The 20,774-nt window shown below is 41.6% G+C and overlaps 2 protein-coding genes across 2 annotated transcripts in view; one reads left to right on the top strand and one right to left on the bottom strand.

Moving 5' to 3' along the window:
- Positions 1 to 20,774, bottom strand: part of DDC (dopa decarboxylase) — a 512,652-nt gene that overhangs the window by 213,855 nt on the left and 278,023 nt on the right. The gene's annotated exons all lie outside the window — the stretch shown is intronic.
- VWC2 (von Willebrand factor C domain containing 2) overlaps positions 412 to 20,774 on the top strand; it is a 51,772-nt gene continuing 31,409 nt past the window's right edge. Inside the window, exons 1-2 of the mRNA XM_065752365.1 lie at positions 412 to 1,125; positions 8,362 to 8,491. Of these exons, the coding sequence (XP_065608437.1) occupies positions 412 to 1,125; positions 8,362 to 8,491 (844 nt within the window). The remainder of the gene's footprint in view (positions 1,126 to 8,361; positions 8,492 to 20,774) is intronic.

Here is a 20,774-nt window from a genome sequence, read left to right as displayed (position 1 = left end):
GCTGAACAAACCGACACTTGAGGCTGAGTGAGAAGCTCGCGAAAAAAAACACCTAGCACGCAGATGAGCGGGACGCAGCCGGCTCCGCGCTGCTCCATGCCGGGCTGCGCCGTCACTCAGCACCGGGGCTGACGTTAGAGTTGGGGGGTTGGACCGTGACCCCGGGACGGGGGTCGGCGTCTGCGGCCCGGGAAGAGGTCCGCTCCGGAGCGGGGGAGGAGGAGGAAGAGGAGGGATGGATGCAGCAGCAGGCTGTGCTCTGCTCGGTGCTCGAGGTGTCGTTGCGTCGGGATGGGGGAGAGGTGGCCGGGCTGAAGTGTTCTTCTAATCGCTCTCATCCTAGGGGCTGCGGATCCGCCGCGCACTTCCCTCCGATGTGAGTGCAGTGTCCCCTGTGGGATGCAGTAGGTGATGCCCAGCTCTACTGCAATGGCAATTGGAGCTCTGTCCAGCTCTCTCCTGGTAACCTGCTGCCTCATGGTTGCCCTCTGTAGCTCCACCATCCCCCTGCAGAAGCTGGCCAGGGCACAGGACAAGCAGGAGATCAAGGCCAGCCAGGAGAAAAGGGACCACACGTCGACGAGGGACAGCCAGGCTGGAGCAGGGAAAGTGGGCGAGATTGGCCGCGGCGGGAGGGAGGAGGGCAGCAGGGACTGGAAGAGCAAAGGCAGCAGGAACTACTCCACCAAAGAGTCGTGGACCAAGCAGAAGCAGGCTTGGAGCAGCCAGGGGACAGGTGGCAAGCCCGCCAGCATGCCTCTCCAAGAGCAACAGGACATGGCGGTCGAGGCGCCTCGTCCAGCTGAGGCCTCGTTGCTGCCGACGGCAGTGGCCAGCGCTACCCCGGAGCCCCTGGAGGAGTACGCTTACCCGGACTACCGTGGGAAGGGCTGCGTGGATGAAAGTGGCTTCGTCTACGCCATTGGGGAGAAGTTTGCGCCGGGCCCCTCAGCCTGCCCCTGCCTGTGCACAGAGGAGGGCCCGCTGTGCATGCAGCCCGAGTGCCCCAGGCTCCACCCTCGGTGCGTGCATGTGGACACCACGCAGTGCTGCCCGCAGTGCAAGGAGAGGAAGAACTACTGCGAGTTTCGGGGGAAGACCTACCAGAGCCTCGAGGAGTTTATGGTAAGGGCTGAGCAGAATGGCGTTTCGTGGGGCCTCGATCAGTTGGGGCCACACATGGTGCTTTGAGTCTCCCCCTCCCCTTTTCATTTCTGCCTTAACGCTGCTTCTGTGGTGCTGAGAAATATTCCCCTCAAACATGACCTTTCTTGTGCTGCGATGCTGAAACATTTTTAAACGAAGGGGCTGGTCTGTATTAATTCTTTTGGTATTTACAGTAAAAAATGCGACTTGAAAGGATGCTGCTTGGCAGCAGCGTGGATTTGAGGAGGATTTCCAGCACCGTGTTTGTTCTTTTATTTTACCATTCACTCTGACACTTGTGCTGTGCAGGGACCAGGCAGGGGTTGTGGGCTGACTCCCAGCAATCAGACAGCGAAGATACCTTTTCTGTAGCTCTTCCCCTTTTTATATGCTGCTTAATCTGAGCTGAAAAGGTTGTGTAATACTTTCAGAGAACAAGGATGGGCCTGCCTTTTAATGAGAGCAGGGGTTACAGTCTGGCTTACAATGATGCTAAAACAAAGGACTTGAAAAGCTGTGTTTAGAAAAAGCTTTTCAGAGCAGAGTCTCTTAAACATTGTTGTCCAAGGTTATTATCGTTAAAAATGCATCTTGTTTGTTGCAGTGCACTGAAAAGTTTTGGAGTTTTCCTGGTTGCTTACATTGCCCTTTTCACATGTTGTAGTGGCTGAGCTCTGCAGGCAGGCTGTAAGGACTTGCTTGGGAATGGCTGAAGGTGCAGGTCTGGATCAGCGCTTCTGTGGGAGCACAGGGCTTTGGCTTGAGGCTCTTTGGAACCCTGTCAGCTTGAGCCTCTTGTAAGGTAAAGGTAAAGAAACTGCATTTGTGAAGGATGTAAATAAGTTGCCCCCTCTGCTCTCTGTGGTATTGGTGTGTTCTTAGAAGCTTATTTCTATTTATAATGTCTCCACATTTCACATGCAGAGCACTGGTTATTTTCACAGCATGGCAGAAAACATTGCATCCTCTCAAAGATGGCATTCAGCACTGGGGCAGTGGTTCTACTTTAAGAGGAAGATTGCTGTAGCAGGGGCTCGTTGGTGAGACTTCAGAGACAGGTTGTAAGAGTCCTTATTTTCTAGCAGTTAATTCTAAAGGGTGGCCAGAGCAGTGATGCTTTTGCACGTGCTCTGTGCAGGTCTCCACATGGAGGTTTGAAAGGCTTCTCCTCACTCTTAGCCCAACTTCTAACGAGTTGCTTTTCTCTGTATATGGTGGTGCCTTGTTAATGGCTGCAAAGCAAATCTGAAGTCCTTTGTTCAATGCATGTTGAGAGTAAAAACTAAGGACTTCTGTTGTACTTGAGTGTGGGTAGCAGCCTTGGTAAAAAAAGGAATGCATGGAGTGGCATGTACAAAAATATTAGTACAGGCTTTGACTTCCGAATTCCTTTTTAACCCTGTTCAGCCTTTAAGTAGTTGAACTGATACCTTCCTGCAACAAAATAGCATTTCCCTTACTGCTTTGGAAAGGAGGGAGAGTGGGTGCCTGCTCCAGGCGTGCGAGGAAATTTACCAGCACTGCCCAGTTTGGCAGTAGGTTTGCAATTGCTTCATTTTGACACGTGAGGACATTGCTTTTTAGTTGGACTCCCACGCTGGTTCCTATAATACAAGCACAAAACTGTAAACACAATCATCTGCCCATGCCACTGCAATCAGCTGCGATGCCTGGCAAAGGAAACCACAGACGTGGTCAGATTGCTGCTCGGTGGAAACAACTGCAAATGCAAATCATTATGTACAAAGGCTGTTTTTATAAGTTAAAAGCTGAGTGTCTAACAGACATTTCTGGTATTTATAAGAGCTTTCTCCTGATAAAGGTCAGGGAAGGAATTATACAGGGTTAGAAGTCTGATTTTATTCTGTCTTCACCTTTGTCTTCTGTTTATTGCCACTCATGAGACTTCACTGAAGGAAGAAAAATGTGACAACTTTTAGGTGAAGTTACCTACACAAATATTTATGTACATATGTGTATATATACATGCAGGTTTAGGAGTCTGCTTATATAAGATTTGTATATAATTTGACACAGCAAAACATCTCCCTGAAAAGAGCCAGTGCTAACTCAGACTCTGAGTTTGCCAGGGAATGGAGATTTGATGCATTTCTTCTTTGATTGACAGTCAAACCCACGAGCTCTGTGTGTGTGTACATTTGTGTTTTTCTGCTTTGCAAAAAAAAAAAAAAAAGAAAAGAAATATCAATACAAAATCAGAAGGATGAAGTTTCCTGAAGCTGTTTTGATCAGCACCATTCTGCTCTCCTGCGGGTATCATGATGCTGTATGGCAGAGGATTCGTTGCAGGATCTGTACAAGTGAAATTGGAGCAAAAATCTCAGCACTGGTGGTGAAATGCAGTTAGAATAAAATTCAGCACTGGAGCTAGGATTTGCTGAGTGCGTACTCCACGAGATGTTTTTCAGTCTTACAATAACATTTAGATATGCAGGCTGACATACAAACTAATAGCCTTACAGGGACCATAAATTATCTCCAGAAGTGTATGATTGTATGGAAGAGACGTATGTTTTTGGAAGTTGTTGTTTTGTGAGTTCTTTTTGAATGTCTTTGCCACCATCACAAATTATGTTTTATTTTTTTTCTTTGTTTGTTGTTGTTGTTGTTTGGGGGAGGGCTGGGTGGGTTAATACCCTAGAAATCTGGAAGTCAGCAAACCTAAATGAATTTTGAAACATCTTTGACACAGAATCACAGAATTGTAGGGGTTTAAAGGGACATCTAGAGATCATGAAGTCCAATCCCCCTGCCAAAGCAGCTCCCTAGACCTTCATACTGTGAAGTGACAGAGAAATGAAAGTAAGGCTGGTACATTTAATTCTTGTCAGCCTAATTCTGTTTATGTTCTCCTAAGCTGTGTGAGTGAAAGAAAATACTTATTCAAATTCCAGCAGAATAGCAAAACAGTTTGGGATTATTATTATTTTTTAAAAAGCTTAGATGTTTTCAATACTCAAGGAGCAAATGTGGATTACGTATAATCTGTAATATTTTATTTGGCATGTGAAACGGGAAAAGACAAAGCTCAGCCTACTTTGTATCAGAACTTTAATGAGTGTAAATGACTTTTCACTTCTTAATTATGGCAATTTAAGTTACAAGTTGCTGGATAAACCCACTACCCTTACTAGCCTTCAGTTTTCTTCATACCCCACTAGTGGGAAATCTACCTGTTCGCACAATTACGTGTTTGCGTTTTTTTCCTACATCTGCAACTTCATAGCAAAACATTTGTGCATCTGCTCATAAACTTCCCTGTAAACAACTCTAAAGAAGTTTTTATTTTTGCCATCTGTACTTCATTTTCTACAGGCTTTACAGCTGTCTGGTGAATACTGCAGACTTCTGTGCTTCTTGTTGTCTTTATGCAGTTTTTGCATAGGCAGAGCTACTGCTGCTGTGTAGTTAGTAACTTCATCTGCAGACCAGAGAGACATGGCATTGTTAGTCTTCAGAGAGAGATTACTAGGTCATGTCATCTCCAGTCCAGCCTAGTTATGTCAAATATGCTAACTGTGAGTTCTGTGTGACTGGTGGTTTCCCAGATGAACAGGTAGGATGTTCATTGCTTTGGCTGTCATTAGAGACTGCTGCAGCAAATGTTATGTTACAGGAGTAAAGGAAAGGAAATGAAGGACCAAAAATGTCTATTCATTCTGATTTATTTAACTTCATTTGTAATACACTGTCTTATTGTCTCTCTCTCTAATGATGATTATGTCTCCAAGTATTTAGCTTCCATTAAGATAAGAAATTGTTTTTCTACAATTCCTGCTACATCATGATAATATTTAAAAGCAGTGCTCTACCATTTACTCCAAGGATGAGCAGATAAAGGTTGACACTAATACCGTTTTAGCAGCTACTGTGGTTCACTTACATGCTTAAAAGAGGTTTGTGAGCACAAACATACACAGAAACTCCTTGATGCCAAGGAGGGGCCAAGGAGGCCTTTTCTCACCAAGGTGGGCTGAGCTTGCATGTATAGCATGTGTTTACTCAGTGAACAGTGCAAGAGCACTCTGAGGTATAAAAATCATCATTGAAGTGGGGGAAAGCAGCTGTGTCAAACAAAAAATCTCTGGGTATGACACATACCTGGAGTTGGATAATACTATGCATGGCTGATGGCTTTGCTGTTGTGTTCCAATGGAATGTTCCTGGGTAAGTGGAAGGTGGGACTTTTGGACTAAAGAGTGACAGGGATTCATGATCTGCTGTTCGTACATTAGACTTCACGGAGAAATCAGAGGAGTGTTTATCTCACCCAGTAAGGGAAAAGTCAGTTCATCCCACAGCACCAGTTCTGCTTATCAGAAGTGGCCCACTGAGCCTGGCAGTTGGCTGTGCGTACTAAAGATGTGCAATGTAAAGATGGAGAAAGACTTTTTACCAGAGCACGCAGTGGCAAGAATAGGGGCAACGGTTTTCAATTACAAAAGAGTGGGTTTAGATAAGATGTTGGAAAGAAATTCTTCCAAATGAGGGTGGTGAGGTGGTGGCACAGCTGTCCAGAGTAGCTATGGTACCTCTTCCCTGGAGGTGATCAAGGCCAGGCTGGATGGGACCTTGTGCATCCTGAGCTGGTGGGGGGCAGTCCTGCCCACGGCAGGGAGTTGGGGCTGGTGGGCTTTGAGGTCCCTTTGAGCCCAAGCCATTCTGCACTTCTATATGCATTCTGCATTCTACTGACATGACCCATCATTGTCACACAGGAGTTCATGACTTCAGTGTAACATGAGCAGTAGTGTACTTGGTTCATGAAAGATGTAGCCCTTGACTGAACACATAGTATAAGAGGAAAGGGCACCATTCCAAATTATCATTACTAGACAAAGATTTGATCAGTTTTGTTTGTCATTTTGCAGTAGTATCAATGCTTTTCTTAATGGTTTGAATCTTATGCATAGACTTATGCATAATTTTAGTAAATAACCTATTTATTTAGAATGTATTTAATTATTACAGATGAACAACTTCAGGAATAACATCTTTATTATTGTTTGTATATTTTGTCATTGTTTCCTGAATATCAGTAGATATCAGTAGATATTTTTACATCCTTTTAAGTACAAAACAGCATGGCTACAAAGTGAAATTATGGGAGAGGGAATTATCTATTGTAGTTACAGGCTTCACTGACTTATGGTGATTAGCAAAGTTGCACTTTTTTCAAATAATAGCAAAAAATGTTGAAGCCTATTGAAAGCTATAGATGTGCCTTGTTGAGCCTGATCCTTGGAACTGAGTTCTAGTAGCACTGATCAAGTAGGATTTCTAATATTTTATTTTCATAATTTAGTGAGCATTTTTTCTGCACCTAGATCCAGAGGGAAGACTCTTACTAATGACTTGCAGATAGCGAGGGGCTCAGTTTTGCTTACATTCAAACTTCCACATGGAATTCAAGTGACTGCCTGAAACAGCTGACTCTGAACACTAGACTAGAAATCTCACCTGCTGACACTCCAACTCTGCAAGTGAATGTGGCAGTTTTTGAACGATTACTAGACAGAGTTTCTGTCCCAAAGCCCGCAATAAAAGTCTGCAGTAGTGGGCTGTCAGCCTCCATGTAGCATTTTATAAATGCATGATGTATTGCTGTCCTGAGTGGAGTGCAAAGCAAAGGGAAATCTGGAAGCAACTAGCTAGAAGAGGAAGACTGAAATAAATAATAGCAATAAAAGCAGAAAGCAACACAGCAAGATACCCTATTTAGGCATTCTAAGTAGAGGGGATGGTGTTAAAAGATACATGAGTGCATAAAGAAATGACAGTCCTGGCAGGTGGGAAGAGAAGTGGCAAAGCATGGATGAGCATTTAGCTGGAGATGATGCTGTGCAAGCATCAATGTATTTGAACTCAGGCAGTGAGAAAGATGTGAACAGGACATGCAAGCCAAGAGTGGACTTGAGGAAAAAAGTGTGATAGGCTGCTTCAGAAACAGGGAGAAGATACCAGAGGATCTGCAAGTTAGAGGCCTGCATGATTCTTCATAACAAAGAGTATTTTTTTTAGCTTTGAGGTTGCTCTGCTCATGATGGATAAATGCAGATGATGGTTGTTCCTCATCAGCTGAAATCTGGGATGGGAAAAACTCTAAGCAAAACCAGCCTCATCAGACTGTTGACCTTAAGTAAACCTGGAATGTGCACAGATTACGGATTTAGAGGATCACTGTTATTAACATGCAGCCAGATTTTCATTCTGCACTCTGAGCACAGATAGCAGTGTGGGTTTTCTTGAGAATAGCGATGTGATTTAACATATAACATTTCTTCTTTGGCACCCTTCCTTCCCTCTGCCTCCAGCTCCTCTAGAAGTACAAGGACATTTGAGATGCCATGTGCAGCACCTTGTGGGGAGCAATGAAGAGAACAGCTGGAATTATACATCTAATGAATGCAGACATATTAAAGTCCATATCTTTCCTAAAGGGAGCCTTGATTCCATTCCTTTAGAAATTAATTTAATTGAAGTAGGTCATTTAAGTAGTTATCTCCTGACTCTTCTATTCTACAGAATTCTTCGAAACTGGTTACATTTTAGTAGGTAGAAAAAGATGCCCCATTTCTTTTTTCTTTTTTTGCCTTCACCCCTTTCTTTGAATTGCAATTTCTTTTTCTGGAAAGTTTTAAATATTACGAAGAGTAGCAGTTAACCTCTGGGAAGTACTTGGATTCAAAGGATGTTTTTCCTGACTTCACAATGAGAATTTTCAGTGAAGTTGCATTCAGTGAAATGCAGCTTCTTGCCACCAAAAGGTTCAAACCTGGAAAAAATGCAATAAAGGTTTCCATTAAAAGAAGTTTTGCATTTCATTTAACAAAAATTATCCTTTATTTTTTAATGTATTTTTTTGTGAAAAAAATTTTTTTGAACATTTAATAAAATTAAACAATTTTAATTGAATTCGGAGTTTCACTAAAAATGCAGTAGCAATGTTTTTACTTTATTTGTGTTGAAATCTAAGGAGTTGTTCCCAGGATCCCTTTGGCAGTTCCATTTGGGGCACAGGTTCAGAGCAGAACCTGCAACTCGTTCTGCTGCAGAACTGTAATTCTGCATGAGCCCAGCCTTGCCCTCTGCATTATTCAGGCCATAAAAAGCATTTGTTTTAAAGGGGGAGGGATAAGAGACAAAGGAAAGAAGGAGTGAAAGAATTAAAAGATGAGTGGATTTGTGTTTCAGGTTTCTCCATGTGAGAAGTGTCGCTGTGAAGCCAATGGTGAAGTGCTGTGCACTGTGTCAGCTTGTCCCCAGACCGAGTGCGTGGATCCAGTATATGAGCCTGATCAGTGCTGTCCTATCTGCAAAAATGGTAAGTGACTGCTGCAAAACTAGAAGGGGGTTTCTCTCACAGGGATCCAAATGGCTCTGTTCTATTTCTGCAAAATAATTTCCTTTGCTCCCTCTTTCTCCAAAGGGAGATGGAGAAAGATTGTGTATTACTGATTCCTTTTCAGTGTGGGGAGTCAGATCTGTCGCTGACTGAGGTGGACTCAAATGTGACCTATTGGTATTTTTGTTACCCAGGAGACAACTAGAGTGTTAGTGCCATTTATCTGTGTGGTTTCTGGACAGAAACTGTAAATAAACTCATTGTGGATATGTTTCATATAGCCACACTAAAATGCATGCAGGCTCTTCATGTTACACACCTTTCAATTTGAGAAGTAGAAGTTAGGTTTTTTTTTCCCCTCCTTATTTCCCCTTTCAGAGATTCTTCCCTCCTCCCCTTTTTTTTTCCTGAGGCAAATCAAATGTACCTTATTGAGCTCATTTAATTTTCATAACTAAATGAATTAAACTCCTAAATTTAATTGAATATTTTTCGTAACTAAATTAGACAGCAAGTCTCTCTACTCCCAGCAAGGGCTTGCATTAGATCAAAGTCTTGGTCTATTTAGAAGAAAAAATTACATGACACACTGGCTCATCATTTATAAAGACAAAATGATAATTTATTAATAGAAATGAATACCACAAAATCTCAAATTAAATTATATTTTAAATGGAAAAAGAATTTGAAAATATTCAGGTAATTTGCAGTCATATATTATTTCTTTAGTATAGGTAGGTTCCACTGCATTAGCTAAAACAAACTGATTAAATTTGTAAAAAAACTAGGGGAGGAGAGATTGTGCAGCATGTGCTTTTCAGAAATTCAGCTGTAGATGATAAGGAATAGTTAATTGTGTTGCAGGAGTTTCATTTGTATGGACATAGAAGTAATTGCTTTCCATCGCTTAATTGGTTGTTACAACCCTGAGGGAATTTGTTTCCATTGGTACAACTTAAGTGCACTCTGCTTTTGGAGATGAGGACAGGTATTTCATGAGGCACTAAGGACTAGGAGACTGCTGGGAAGGGTAAGGTCTGTTCTCGGTGCCAGGGATGGAGCACAATTTGTTAAGTCTGCATGGTCTTTCCCTCTGACTGTCTCCACGGTTGCTTACACTATTGGGAGCTGCAAGGACTTTCCTGCCAGTACATACTCTCTCACGCTTGTGGTGGTGGCCATCTCCCAGTAGTCACTTGCCTTTGAATTAAGCTGATATGACATTGTGGGGCTTGGCTTGAGTGGTTCTAAAGATCCCCTGATGCATTTCCCAGAAAAGGAGGCCTGTTTCAAAAACCGTATATAAGCACCCCTTAGTTACGACACAACTGCCGGCTCTTTAAACACAAAAGCTGGATTACTTGAGTTCTGCCTGCAAGGAGAGGATGTTCATGCCCTCAGCTTCTGAATCCCCCAAATTAATTGCATATTCCTTTGGTATACCCAGAAGCTGGCATCACTGACCCAGTTTCAAACCAAGGTGACCAAAGCTGACTGTTTCCAGTGAGCTGTCCTGTCACTTCTGTGCATGTCAGAGAACTGAGAGTGGTTTTCCTTGTTAGCTTTTAGACAAGAAAATAAAGCCATTAACAATAACAACAAAAACAAGTTGTTTCAAAAGAAGCTTGACTTTTCTGGTTCAGCAAACAGCTGTCATATATTATTGTATAGAAATTCCTGAGGAATCCTCCCCATCTAGAGAGCTAATTTGAAAAATATCAGTCAGTTTGCTTTCAGAGTTTATTGTAAAGCATGGAATGTATGTAGTTTGCAAGGAATTCCAGTGAATTACTGAATGTTTTTAATTAGATTGGAGCAAAAACCTACTGAGCAGGAAAACCTAGGTTGCCTCATCCCATCCTTTTCAAGCCTACTGGAACAAATGTACTGTGAATCAGAGTCAGGGGGAACAATCTCAGCATTGTGCTACAGGGTTGATCGCAGCAGAGATGACATCAACAACATCATGTTAGTAATCCAAAAGAGCTCAAGAGATGTACAGTTTGCTCAGCCTGTGTGGTGGGAAAGATGGAGCCCAACTTTCTAGGGAGCTGTGGAGAGCATGCAAGTGAGATGACTGCTTTCATGCTTGGCATCCTATCATAGACAGAACAAGAAGAGGTAGAAGGTGAAGTTTGGGTCCTGTGAATTGAATAAAATCTGTGGACTATAAATTAATAAAATCCTTTTCAGATCCACCTCCCATTCCTGGCACTTTATACCATAAATGCTTTCACAACTTGCCTGACCTGTAGATCACTAGCAGTGAAGAACAGAGTCGGAGATAGACAGTTGTATCCATCACCAATAGGATCTCACACAAATGATTATGAGCTGTGAAGGAAATTTAGTGGAAGCCAGTCATGTTTAGAAATGAGTGAGCCCAGTCACTTCCCAGATGTGAGTCAGTGTACATTATCTCTTGTAAAAGGAAGGGTGAGTTCTTTGACTTCTATAATCTGATCACAGAATCACAGAATTGTAAGGATTTGAAGGGACCTCTAGAGATCATCGAGTCCAACCCCCCCCTGCCAAAGCAGGCTTTCTAGACCAGGTTGCACAGAAGTACTGACAACCCTTCAGTGAAGGAGGAATAGACTGTTGTGCAACTCTGCATGTGCATATTTTCATGCTTATTTTCAACTAAAGAGGTGAATGGAAAACTTGCAGAGCCAAGAACCACCTTACATATAGAATCTCATAATCTTCTGTATCACATCCTGTCTGTCAAGAAAGAGCCCAGATAGCTTCATAGCTGAAGATGTTACTTTCTTCTTTGTGGACAGGGACAGGCAATACTTCAAAGAAGTATCTGTTCTGAAAAGTAGCTTACAGGAGTGATGAAAGGTGTGCTTCACTGTTAAAATCCTTGGTTACGTGGAATTTGCTTCTTTTTGTATCTGAAGGCACTATAAGAAGGAAGCCGTTTTGTGTTTATCACATCTGTATGCCCTGAAAAGATGCAAAGTAGAAATAGGGGAATGGAAGTGAGGCTTTCTTCATGTGGAGGTTGAGCTTCAGGTAACCAACGGCAGCAGCAGGAAAAAAAACCCACAAACTTAAATTGCACTTCAGAGAGAGCTGCGCTGGGTAGCAAGTGCCATGTCCTGTTCTCCTTCCTCTTTTGTGGCACTGGTAGTGCAGTTGCTTCTGTAGAGGCAGACCCTCTTTACCTCAACACCAATATGCTTAGAATCAGGCACATACATTTCTACAGCTCATCAGGAGTGAAGAATGAAGATAATAAGCATAGCACTCTCCGTCCATTAGAAAAAGGCTGGGTATTTATTGCCAGTGTATCATTTGGGTGGCAGGGGAATGGCTAATACCAAAAGTGAATTATCTTCCTGAATTGAATTACCTTGCTTGTCTGCTCCACTTCTGCTCTCTGTTTGAGCCCCGATAGCCATGCATAGCTGAACTGAGCCTGCTGTGTGGGAGTCACAGAGCAGCTAGGCTAAATCAAGGGCCCAGGAGAAGCCTGAAAGGGAGTTGCTAGACAAAAACAAAAACAAAACAAACAAACAAACCAAAAAAAAAAAAACAAAAGCAACTCAAAACATTTTATTCCAAGGTCCCAGCAGTTTTTTGTTGAACGATATTCCCAGATAAAAAAGAAGCTGGTATAGGTGCCTCCTCAGTATTACCTGTTTGTGTTGGTGGTGTTTCAGTGGCTCAGGTGGGCTTCTGAATGACAGACAGGAAGTTTGTGTGAGGTGCTCTCAGGCGTACAATGTGGCCTTATCTCAGTGTGAGACCCAAATCTACTTAAAAATGGTGGAGAATTTGTGAGTTGTGTCCTGGAGACAAATCCCACCATAGCAAGGCCAAGGCAACTTTCTTCAGGTGGACACGGGGACACTGCTACATGGCAGTGGGGTGTTTGTTCTTCCTGCAGCCCCAGTTTTATATAAGCACCATGGAGAATCTGACCTATAAGATTTAATGTCCTTCTGCAGTGTGCTTAAATAAAATATGATATCCCCTCAACCATATATGGCTCGGTCTTGGGAATGGAGAAAGCATCGCAATGCTGTCCTGGTAGATGACAAGGCAGGACTATTGCAAACATCAAGAATTTAACTGATGAAATTTAAATAAGCAGTACCTTTGATTCTCTTCTTCATCTACTTTTGTTTTAAAGACTCTTTTCAGTCATGTCTTAGCAAATAATTAATATAAAGCAGAGAAGGTGCAAATGTTTAAAAGCCTGGGAGTGAGTCTTAGTCCCCCTTAAGAAAGGGACCACATATGGTGATCGTGGTGATGTTCTGGATGTAACTATGGGATCACAAAGTAAACGCGAAGTCCAGTTGCTAAGATTGAAATAGTACATCATCTATTACAAAAGGAATTTTCATTAAAAAAAAAAACCTTGTAATTGAGAAATCCTTATGCCCTAATCCCTGTTCTGTACATGCTGTATATACCAATTGTTCCCTTCTGCTGTGTTCAGTTCAGGCACTCAAATGACTTCTTTTGGAGAGGATAGTTACTGTTCCATGTTTTCTGTGATCATCAGTCACTTAGCAAAAACTTCTGCACAAACTTTGTTCTTTAATTGGCCGTGTTTCACAAAATGATTTATAATATGGGACTGTTAACTAGGAAATATTAATGTTTCAGTGGGAAAAACACTATTAAAATTTCATGAACAGCTGTATGTGATTAAAATTGCCTAGTGAATATGCAGGTAGGTAGAAAACTGCAGCAGAAAATTTGGCAACTGTTTATGGAAAACAAAGAAATGTTAGACTTGTTCCTTTATGACTGCATTGGGCATTTAGAGTGGCTTCAAATCTGGTAGGTGAAATCAGTAATCTATTAACAGTAATTTTTATTGCTTCTCTAAATTCTGTTAATGAAATTGACAGGAAGATCAGTCTGAGTCATCTTATTTCTAGGGGTTCCTTTAACACTCTTTAATCTCTCTGTCTGCATCCCATTTCTTCTTCTTTACTCTGTAAGGTTGATGGCTACACAATCCACATGTGGTTCCAGTGCAGAAATCCCAGGAATTTGTCATTGGGACTTTTTTTTAATTTTGGATTAGACCTGTTGTAATGTGCTTGGATTACCACTGCAAAGTTGGTGGAACAAATTTTTTTCCTAAATAGGTGTAGTCCTTTTTTATTTCAGTCATATATGTGCATTCCCTCACTGCAAGAAGGATATTGAGGACATGGAGTGTGTCCAGAGAAGGGTAGCAATGCTGGGAAAGGTCTGGAACACAAGTCTTGTGGGGGATGGCTTCTTCTCCCATGTAAATAGCAATAGGATGAGAGGGAATGGCCTCAAGTTGTGCCAAAGCAGGTTTGGGTTGGATGGATACTAGGAAAGACGTCTTTTCAGGAGGAGTGGTGGAACAGGCTGCCCAGGGATATGGTGGCATCGCTGTCCCTGGAGGTTCTCAAGCAATTTGTAGTAGATATGGCACTGAATATCAGTGAGTGGGCATGGTGGTTGTGGGTTGATTTCTGGACTGGATGATCTCAGTGGTCTTTTCTAACCTTGATGATTTTCTGATTCTATGCATGTACATCCAGTGAGATCCATTGTTGACTTTGGAATTTCTATGTTGATCTAGCTAAGTAGTTGAAAATGCTGTAATTGCCCCAAAGTGTATTTCTTCAGTGTGTATGTCACACTGGCTTGCAAAGCATTTGGTTTATTTAATGATAGACAGTTAACAGAGGATGAGAAGGATTTGTCTGAAGACATGGCAAAATTATCCAGTTATGCTGAGCCTTAATCTGTTAATGGAACAAATCTCTCTATATATGTTTATTGCATAAAAGTACCAAGTATATATTCTGTTGTTTTTATTTCTGAAAAGCCAAAAAGCTTTCCACATGGGAATTCTGTTGTTGACAGGCAACAATAACTGTCCTTGAGCATATAGCATGCTGTCATTTTGCTCAGACATGTGAGGGCAATCAGAAGTTATACTAAAGCTTAAAGTGGTGCTTATATACTAAGGTTGGACATGCAGAATAGCCTATTAAAATGTTAAGTCTATCCTATAAGCTTTCCAGAACTCACTCTGCAATATTTTCTCATTACAGACTGCTGCAGTGAGCTTGAGTCGCTTCTCTTCAGCAGCCAGTTTTTCTCTCTTCAGTTGATACTGCAGGTTTAGCTGCTGTGTTACTGCTGTATTCTGCCCTGTCAGTCATTCTTGATAGCTGCTGGCAGGGACTGCCACTTTGCTGTGGGTTAAACAAGTTGGTGAGGAAGTGTGCCGTAGAGCTGAGTGGCAGGGAGAGTCCTAGGGGAACAAGCTGCACGCTCCTCCTAGTGCAGTCAGGACCCTGCTTCAGTGTGTCATGGCTCCTTCAGAAGTGTTCAGCTTCAGCTCCTGGAGTAGAAAGATGAAAATGCTCCCTCTGTCAATACCAAAAACAAAACAATAAAAGCCACCTGAAATTCTTAGGGGTGTGGGAGAATAGCTTTTATGGCAACTTACATGTATTTAAAAAAGAACAACGAAACATACTTTACATTGTTCACCATGATACTGTTATGTACCTACCATCCTGTGTAGTCCTGGATGTGTTTCAAACAGAAAAGGACCCTCATGGTAATATCCACCAAGATACTGTGGTAAACAGCATGCTATCGCTTCATCTGTTGTGTCTGACAGCTTCTCTTTCGCACAGAGGCACACTCAGGGATTTCTTGTTTTCCAATGAAATGAGTATCCCATCTTTCTTCAGAATGAACTCATCAGTTACTTTTGCTTTTTAAAAACAGCTTTTTGTAAAAGAATTGTTTGAGTTTGTGTTACAGTTTAATTTGCACGTAGGTATGGAGCTAGGTAAGAAGTGCAAATTAAGTAAAGGTATCCTGGAGCTTACATTGTGCCCCACAAACTGCATCCAGAGCTCCTTCTTTGCTGTTCAGAGAGAATTCTGAAAATTAGAGAAGTTTTTCCTGCATTTGGTCTTGGTCTTTATGCTGCTTCATTAGGGAGTGTATTACCAGTGTTAATGTTACTCCTATGTTTTGCTCTTGGATTTCTATTTTAATTTTTTATATGATGCTAACTGGAATTGTGGCAAAGTTTCAGGGGGCGTGTGTGAATCCAAGGTCTGAAATATTCACGTGCATTTCACTATATATCCTTGGAATAAAATTCTGTATCAGTGGGATATCATAGCGTGTGATTAAACCTTGATCTCTTAGATTCTGAAACTCTACCTTGCTCAAGATTGAGCCTCACTACATTTGTGTGTTGCCTGACATTAGCTGAGCCACAGCAGCTGTCCATGTCAGCTTTCAGCTGTAATCTCTGCAGATAGTTCCCCTTGCAAATAGAAGCTAGGCACTATACTAATGCAGTGTTAGGAGTACATGGCTGCTGAGTGTTTTGCAGTGCAGTTAAAAGAAGCGATGGAGAAATATACATACTTTGTATATGGTCTTTATATTATTTTGTTGTTTTTTTGGTTTTTTTTCATTACTATTTCATTAAGTTCAATTAGGCATCCGAGAGTTTGCTTGGTTTTGAGGGGAGCTGGAGTCCTGTAGTAAGGTGTTGCGATATGTTAATATATTGGCAGTGCATCACTTTGGAAAGTGCTATGCTCAAAATCTCCTTTTACTTCTCTATGCAGTGTAATTTTCTGTGATAGTTAGGGTGTAAGTGGTAAAGAAGATATGAATTGATTTGGATGACTTGTTGCCTAATGGAAGCTGATTTCATTCAACTGAGGTTTCCAGACTCTGTTTGTTAATGCTTTGCTATTCTCTCATTTGTGCTGTGCCCCTGTGGTGGCCTTTCCTCATAGGGCAGCATTGTGAGTGCTAAAATGAGTGCTGCCCTAACTCCTTGTAACTCCTCCTCCTTTGGGATGTCTTCAGTTTTAAAAGAGCATGACAGCAATCTCAGAAGTTTGTTTCCAGTCTTGTTTAAACTTCATTTCTGAATGAAGCACAGATCTGAGGGAGAGCAAGAACATTTCTTTCCTTTCCTGACATTACATTGGCCAGGCGCTGATTTGTATGGCTCTTCAGATGTTTGGAACAGGACTCTGAAGGAAGAGGAGTGAGGGGTTCTCATCAGAGAGGCTAAAAGCCTCTAATATTTTTATTAATATTTGTAAAATTGCAGTACTGGCTAATTTTTGTCTCGTGGCTGTAAATGGTGTCTTACTGTTTCAAACCATTGCAGTGGGGAAGTCTCCTGCATTGTGTGCTGTGAGAGTCCTGAATTAAGTCCTTGATAATTACCTTTGCCCAACAGGTCTACCATCTTTACCAACTGGAGACCAAATGCTGTCCTGATTTAAAACCTTGGCTTCTAAGTTAGAAGCAGCTTCCACTTAGTGAACCCTTAGATTGTTTCCTTGCAGTTCCAGTGATCCATGCCGTTTTGCTTCCTTGAGCACATTCAGCTGTGTAGCTGCGATTAAAAATATAAACAGAAAATAACAGTTTTTAAATAATTCCTTTCCTTTACCAGCACAGTTATCATAATGATTAGCATTCCGAAGATGATAGGCAACCGAAATTTGTGATTGCTGTTTTCATTTAGGAAAACATTTTAAATAGAGGAATGATTTTCTATCAAAAAACCTTCATTTTCTTCTAAATGCCCTTTTCTTCTGACAAGTATTGAGCCTTTTCTTCTGTGCTGGTAGCCCTTGGTTGGGAGTAATTCTGGCCTGTGTAAAATTCTACATGTAAAAACCAGCGGGATGATGAGTATTTTTCTGCTCTTGACCCCCTTGTTTATTGTGGTGTTGGAGCACACTGCTGTTGTACAGTGGCTGTAGGAAGTGCTACTTGAAGTGCTTGCAAGAAGGCCCTCCACAAGTCACACTGTTCATCTTATACAGTACCAGGGAAGCATCTTTTCACTTCAGGCTCACGTAACATGCCATTTATTTCTTCTGTTTTCCAATGGAATTGATCAGATGCAGTGGTGACAGGAGAAAGAACAAGCATTACATTGTAGCAGGATTCAAAATCCTATTTGGTGAATAGCCTTGAATGTAGAACATCTATATCCAAACAATTGCTTTGGGACCTCTTGTGTTTGAAATATTTACTTAGAATGTGTTCTGTCGTTTCTCAAAGGTACTTCTGCAGTTCTGTGGTGTTAATTGCTTTTCTCAGAAAAAGTAAAGTTGTTACTTCCTTTGCTCCAAAAGCGTTCTCATTCCTTTTTGATAGTATAAACCCAAACTCTATGGTCTAAAACCTTCTGGAACATTTTGAGATCAGAATGGAAATCACAGGTTAAGCTTGGTAATTTAGGGGGAGATATGCAGTTAATGAGTCCAATTAAAGATAGAACAGAAAGAGGGAATCGTGACTGTTAATGATACTTTATGAAGCTGAGTAACGAGACAGCGCAGTGGTAAATGTAATTGACCATACCCATATGTCAGGTAGTGAGAGAAATTGCTTGGGTATTTTGATGACCTCTTATTAAAATCTCTGCCAAAGGGTTTTAGTTAAATATCAATGTGAAATGCTTTCTGTAAACATCTGTCAGGCTTCATTAAGAAAGGCTTGCATTTATTAGAAGTAGGCTGTTATACAAAGACGTGTTCCTCCCACCTGATTTGTATAATGCTGTGTATTTGCTGAGCACTTAACGGGAACAGGTTGCAGAATTACAGTGAGGAGCAGCAAGAGTGTTTTGAAGACCACTGAAATTTTCCCTAAGATAACAGGTTAGGGCTCTGGTATTCTTAGCACTTGAATCAGAAATTGCAGGGTTAAGTGTTACACTGGGGGAAAGGGATAGTACCAATAAACATCTTCCATGTACTCATAAGGCAAAATCAAGAGAAAAGCAAGTAAATTGAAAGTCATCATACATAATAAGGTCTTTAGTGCACTATGTAATTAACCCATGTAACACACTGCACAAGACAGTGCTGATGCACCATTTCCCAGCATTAAAATAAAGATCAGATCTTTGATAAGAGGAATCAAATACCAGCCTTAATCCAGCTGCAGGGAAACTGCTTGGCTGTAGTCTGGAAGAAACCTGGTTATAGGAGCCTCTTTTCAAAGCACTTTGCAGAAAAAGGGCTGGGCTACCTTGACTTCAGCCCAGCCAAATGCATCCTGGAAGTACGCTTATCTTTGGTGAGGGCGAACGACAAACCTGATTAAGAAATCTTTAGAACAGTAGCAATCCATCTCCCACTCAACTGTTGCACAACCATTCTGATGTGTGCTGGGACACAATAGCACCATCTAAAATTGTGCTTTCAAGTTACTCAGTACGTGCAGATGATGGAGAAAAGAATTAATGAGGATGCCTTTTGGCATTTTCTGATTTTAGCTGTTCCAGAAACTGCGTTTAAATGACCTCAAGGTAGGTCACCCATGAACTGCTTGTATAATAGCTATTCATGCTAAAATGGTAGTGGTTGGTCGAAGGGCTCTCTGTAGTTGCAGTTTGTGCATGTTTCAAGCAGTTTTTGGAAGGGTTAATTAAACAAAAATAGGCTTAAAAAGAAAAAAAAAAAAAGATGTCCGTGTATGGAGTTATTTGTTTTGTCAGTGCAATGGAGAAATGTGCCACCCTGCAATGGAAAGCTAATTATTTTCCTGCTATGGCAGCTTGCTAACTTGATATACTGCTAATGAACGGATTAGATGGAGGCTTGGCAACCACTAACATGAGCAAATGATTGTTTTTAAGACCAGCTCCCTGATGCTGAGGTCCAAGCAAGGTAATGATTATGAAAACTTTCAGAGACCATTCTGCATCTGTTATTTAGTGTATCACTCTCTCTCTCATGTCCCATAGGTATTTAATTATCCATGTGCATCCCTAAACACTCCTACATACAGCTGGAATATACATCAGAAAATCTCATTACCTGGTTTGTAGCCTAAACATTCAATCTGCAGGCTTGGTCTTTATTTCACTGTTTAAATAAGGGATGTTTCCCCCCTGGCATGGCTATACTGTTCTGTTGGAAACAGGTGATCTTCTAGCACATGGAGACTGCTAACATATGAGTGCTGGAAAAAGTGGGGTCCTTGTGTGCTGCCTGACTTGGGGAGCACACCTTCTTGGAGCGTACCACATATGTGCCTGCAATACTGGAAAATAGCCTGTTTTCTTGCTGACAGTTCGTCAGCAGAGGACTTTTACCTGTTGTGCAACTTTCATTATGGGATAACAATGCATTTGTCAATGTGAGACTTCTTCATTTTGCATCAGTGGAGGGCTTACTCTTTAGTCTTTTTAGTGAAGTCCATTCTGACAGCTGATTATTTGCAGTGAAAATGACTGGAGAGTCATGTCAATTATTTTGATATATACGTGCTTGTATTGGTGCATATGTGTAACTAACTCAGTTTGGACTCTGTGGTTTGCTGTGGTGCCTAATACTTCACAGGGGTGTGGTACTCTACTTTTGTCAGTGCAAACAGCTGTCTAAAACCATGCTCCAGAAGTAACTTCCATAAAGATTTCCATGATATCAGCTATTTGGAGGAGCCTTCTGGAAACCTCTGCCATCCTCGAATCAAGTTTTGGGGATACTGAGCAGTAAAGTGAATTTCACCTCCAATTTTCATGCCTGCTACTGGAGATAAATATTCTGGATGAGTAGATGACAGAAAGTGGCAATCAACCTTGACATAGGTGATGTTAATGTAAATTAAGTATGTGTGATCCAGACTGTGTAAAATGAATTTATAGATTCAGATGGCATAAAATATGCTCATGTTTTCTCTAAGCTGGGATTATGTACAAAGGTTCTTCTCACCCTGTGTGGTCCAGCCTCTTAAGTGCATCCTTTGTATGTGCATATGTGCATACAAATATCTATTATTAATGCATATGCTACAGGAGTCCATAAGACACCATGTTTAGTGAGAGCATTTCCCACTTGAGGCTCCCTCTTGAAACACCTCCCTGCAAAAGCCATCGCTCCCATACTTCACCTCTCAGGGTAAAAAGACAGTGAGTTAGGTTGTGTACTGCAGCTCTGACTTCCTCATGGCTTTCTCTTACCCTCAACATGGTAAATGGAGGGCACTGAGAAGGCAGAGTTTCTGAACACCTTCTCTGCTTCAGTCTTTACTATAACACTGTCCCTTGGGAGTCCCAGACCCTGGAGGTAAGAGAGAGTGTCTGGAGAAAGGGAGCTTTCCCCTTGTTCGAGGAGGATGTGGTCAGAGAGTGTCTAGGCAAACACAAATTCATGGGCCCCGATGGGATGCTGAGGGAGCTGCCAGGAGAGATTACCAACTCTCTATCATCTTTGAAAGGTCATGGAGAACA

The sequence above is a fragment of the Cyrtonyx montezumae genome, unplaced genomic scaffold (assembly GCF_038088225.1).
Source record: "Cyrtonyx montezumae isolate F1298 unplaced genomic scaffold, pur_monq_1.0 scaffold_8, whole genome shotgun sequence".
NCBI classification, from domain to species: Eukaryota; Metazoa; Chordata; class Aves; order Galliformes; family Odontophoridae; genus Cyrtonyx; species Cyrtonyx montezumae.
Note: the sequence above shows the minus strand (reverse complement) of the source record. Positions and strands in the feature narration are given on the sequence as shown.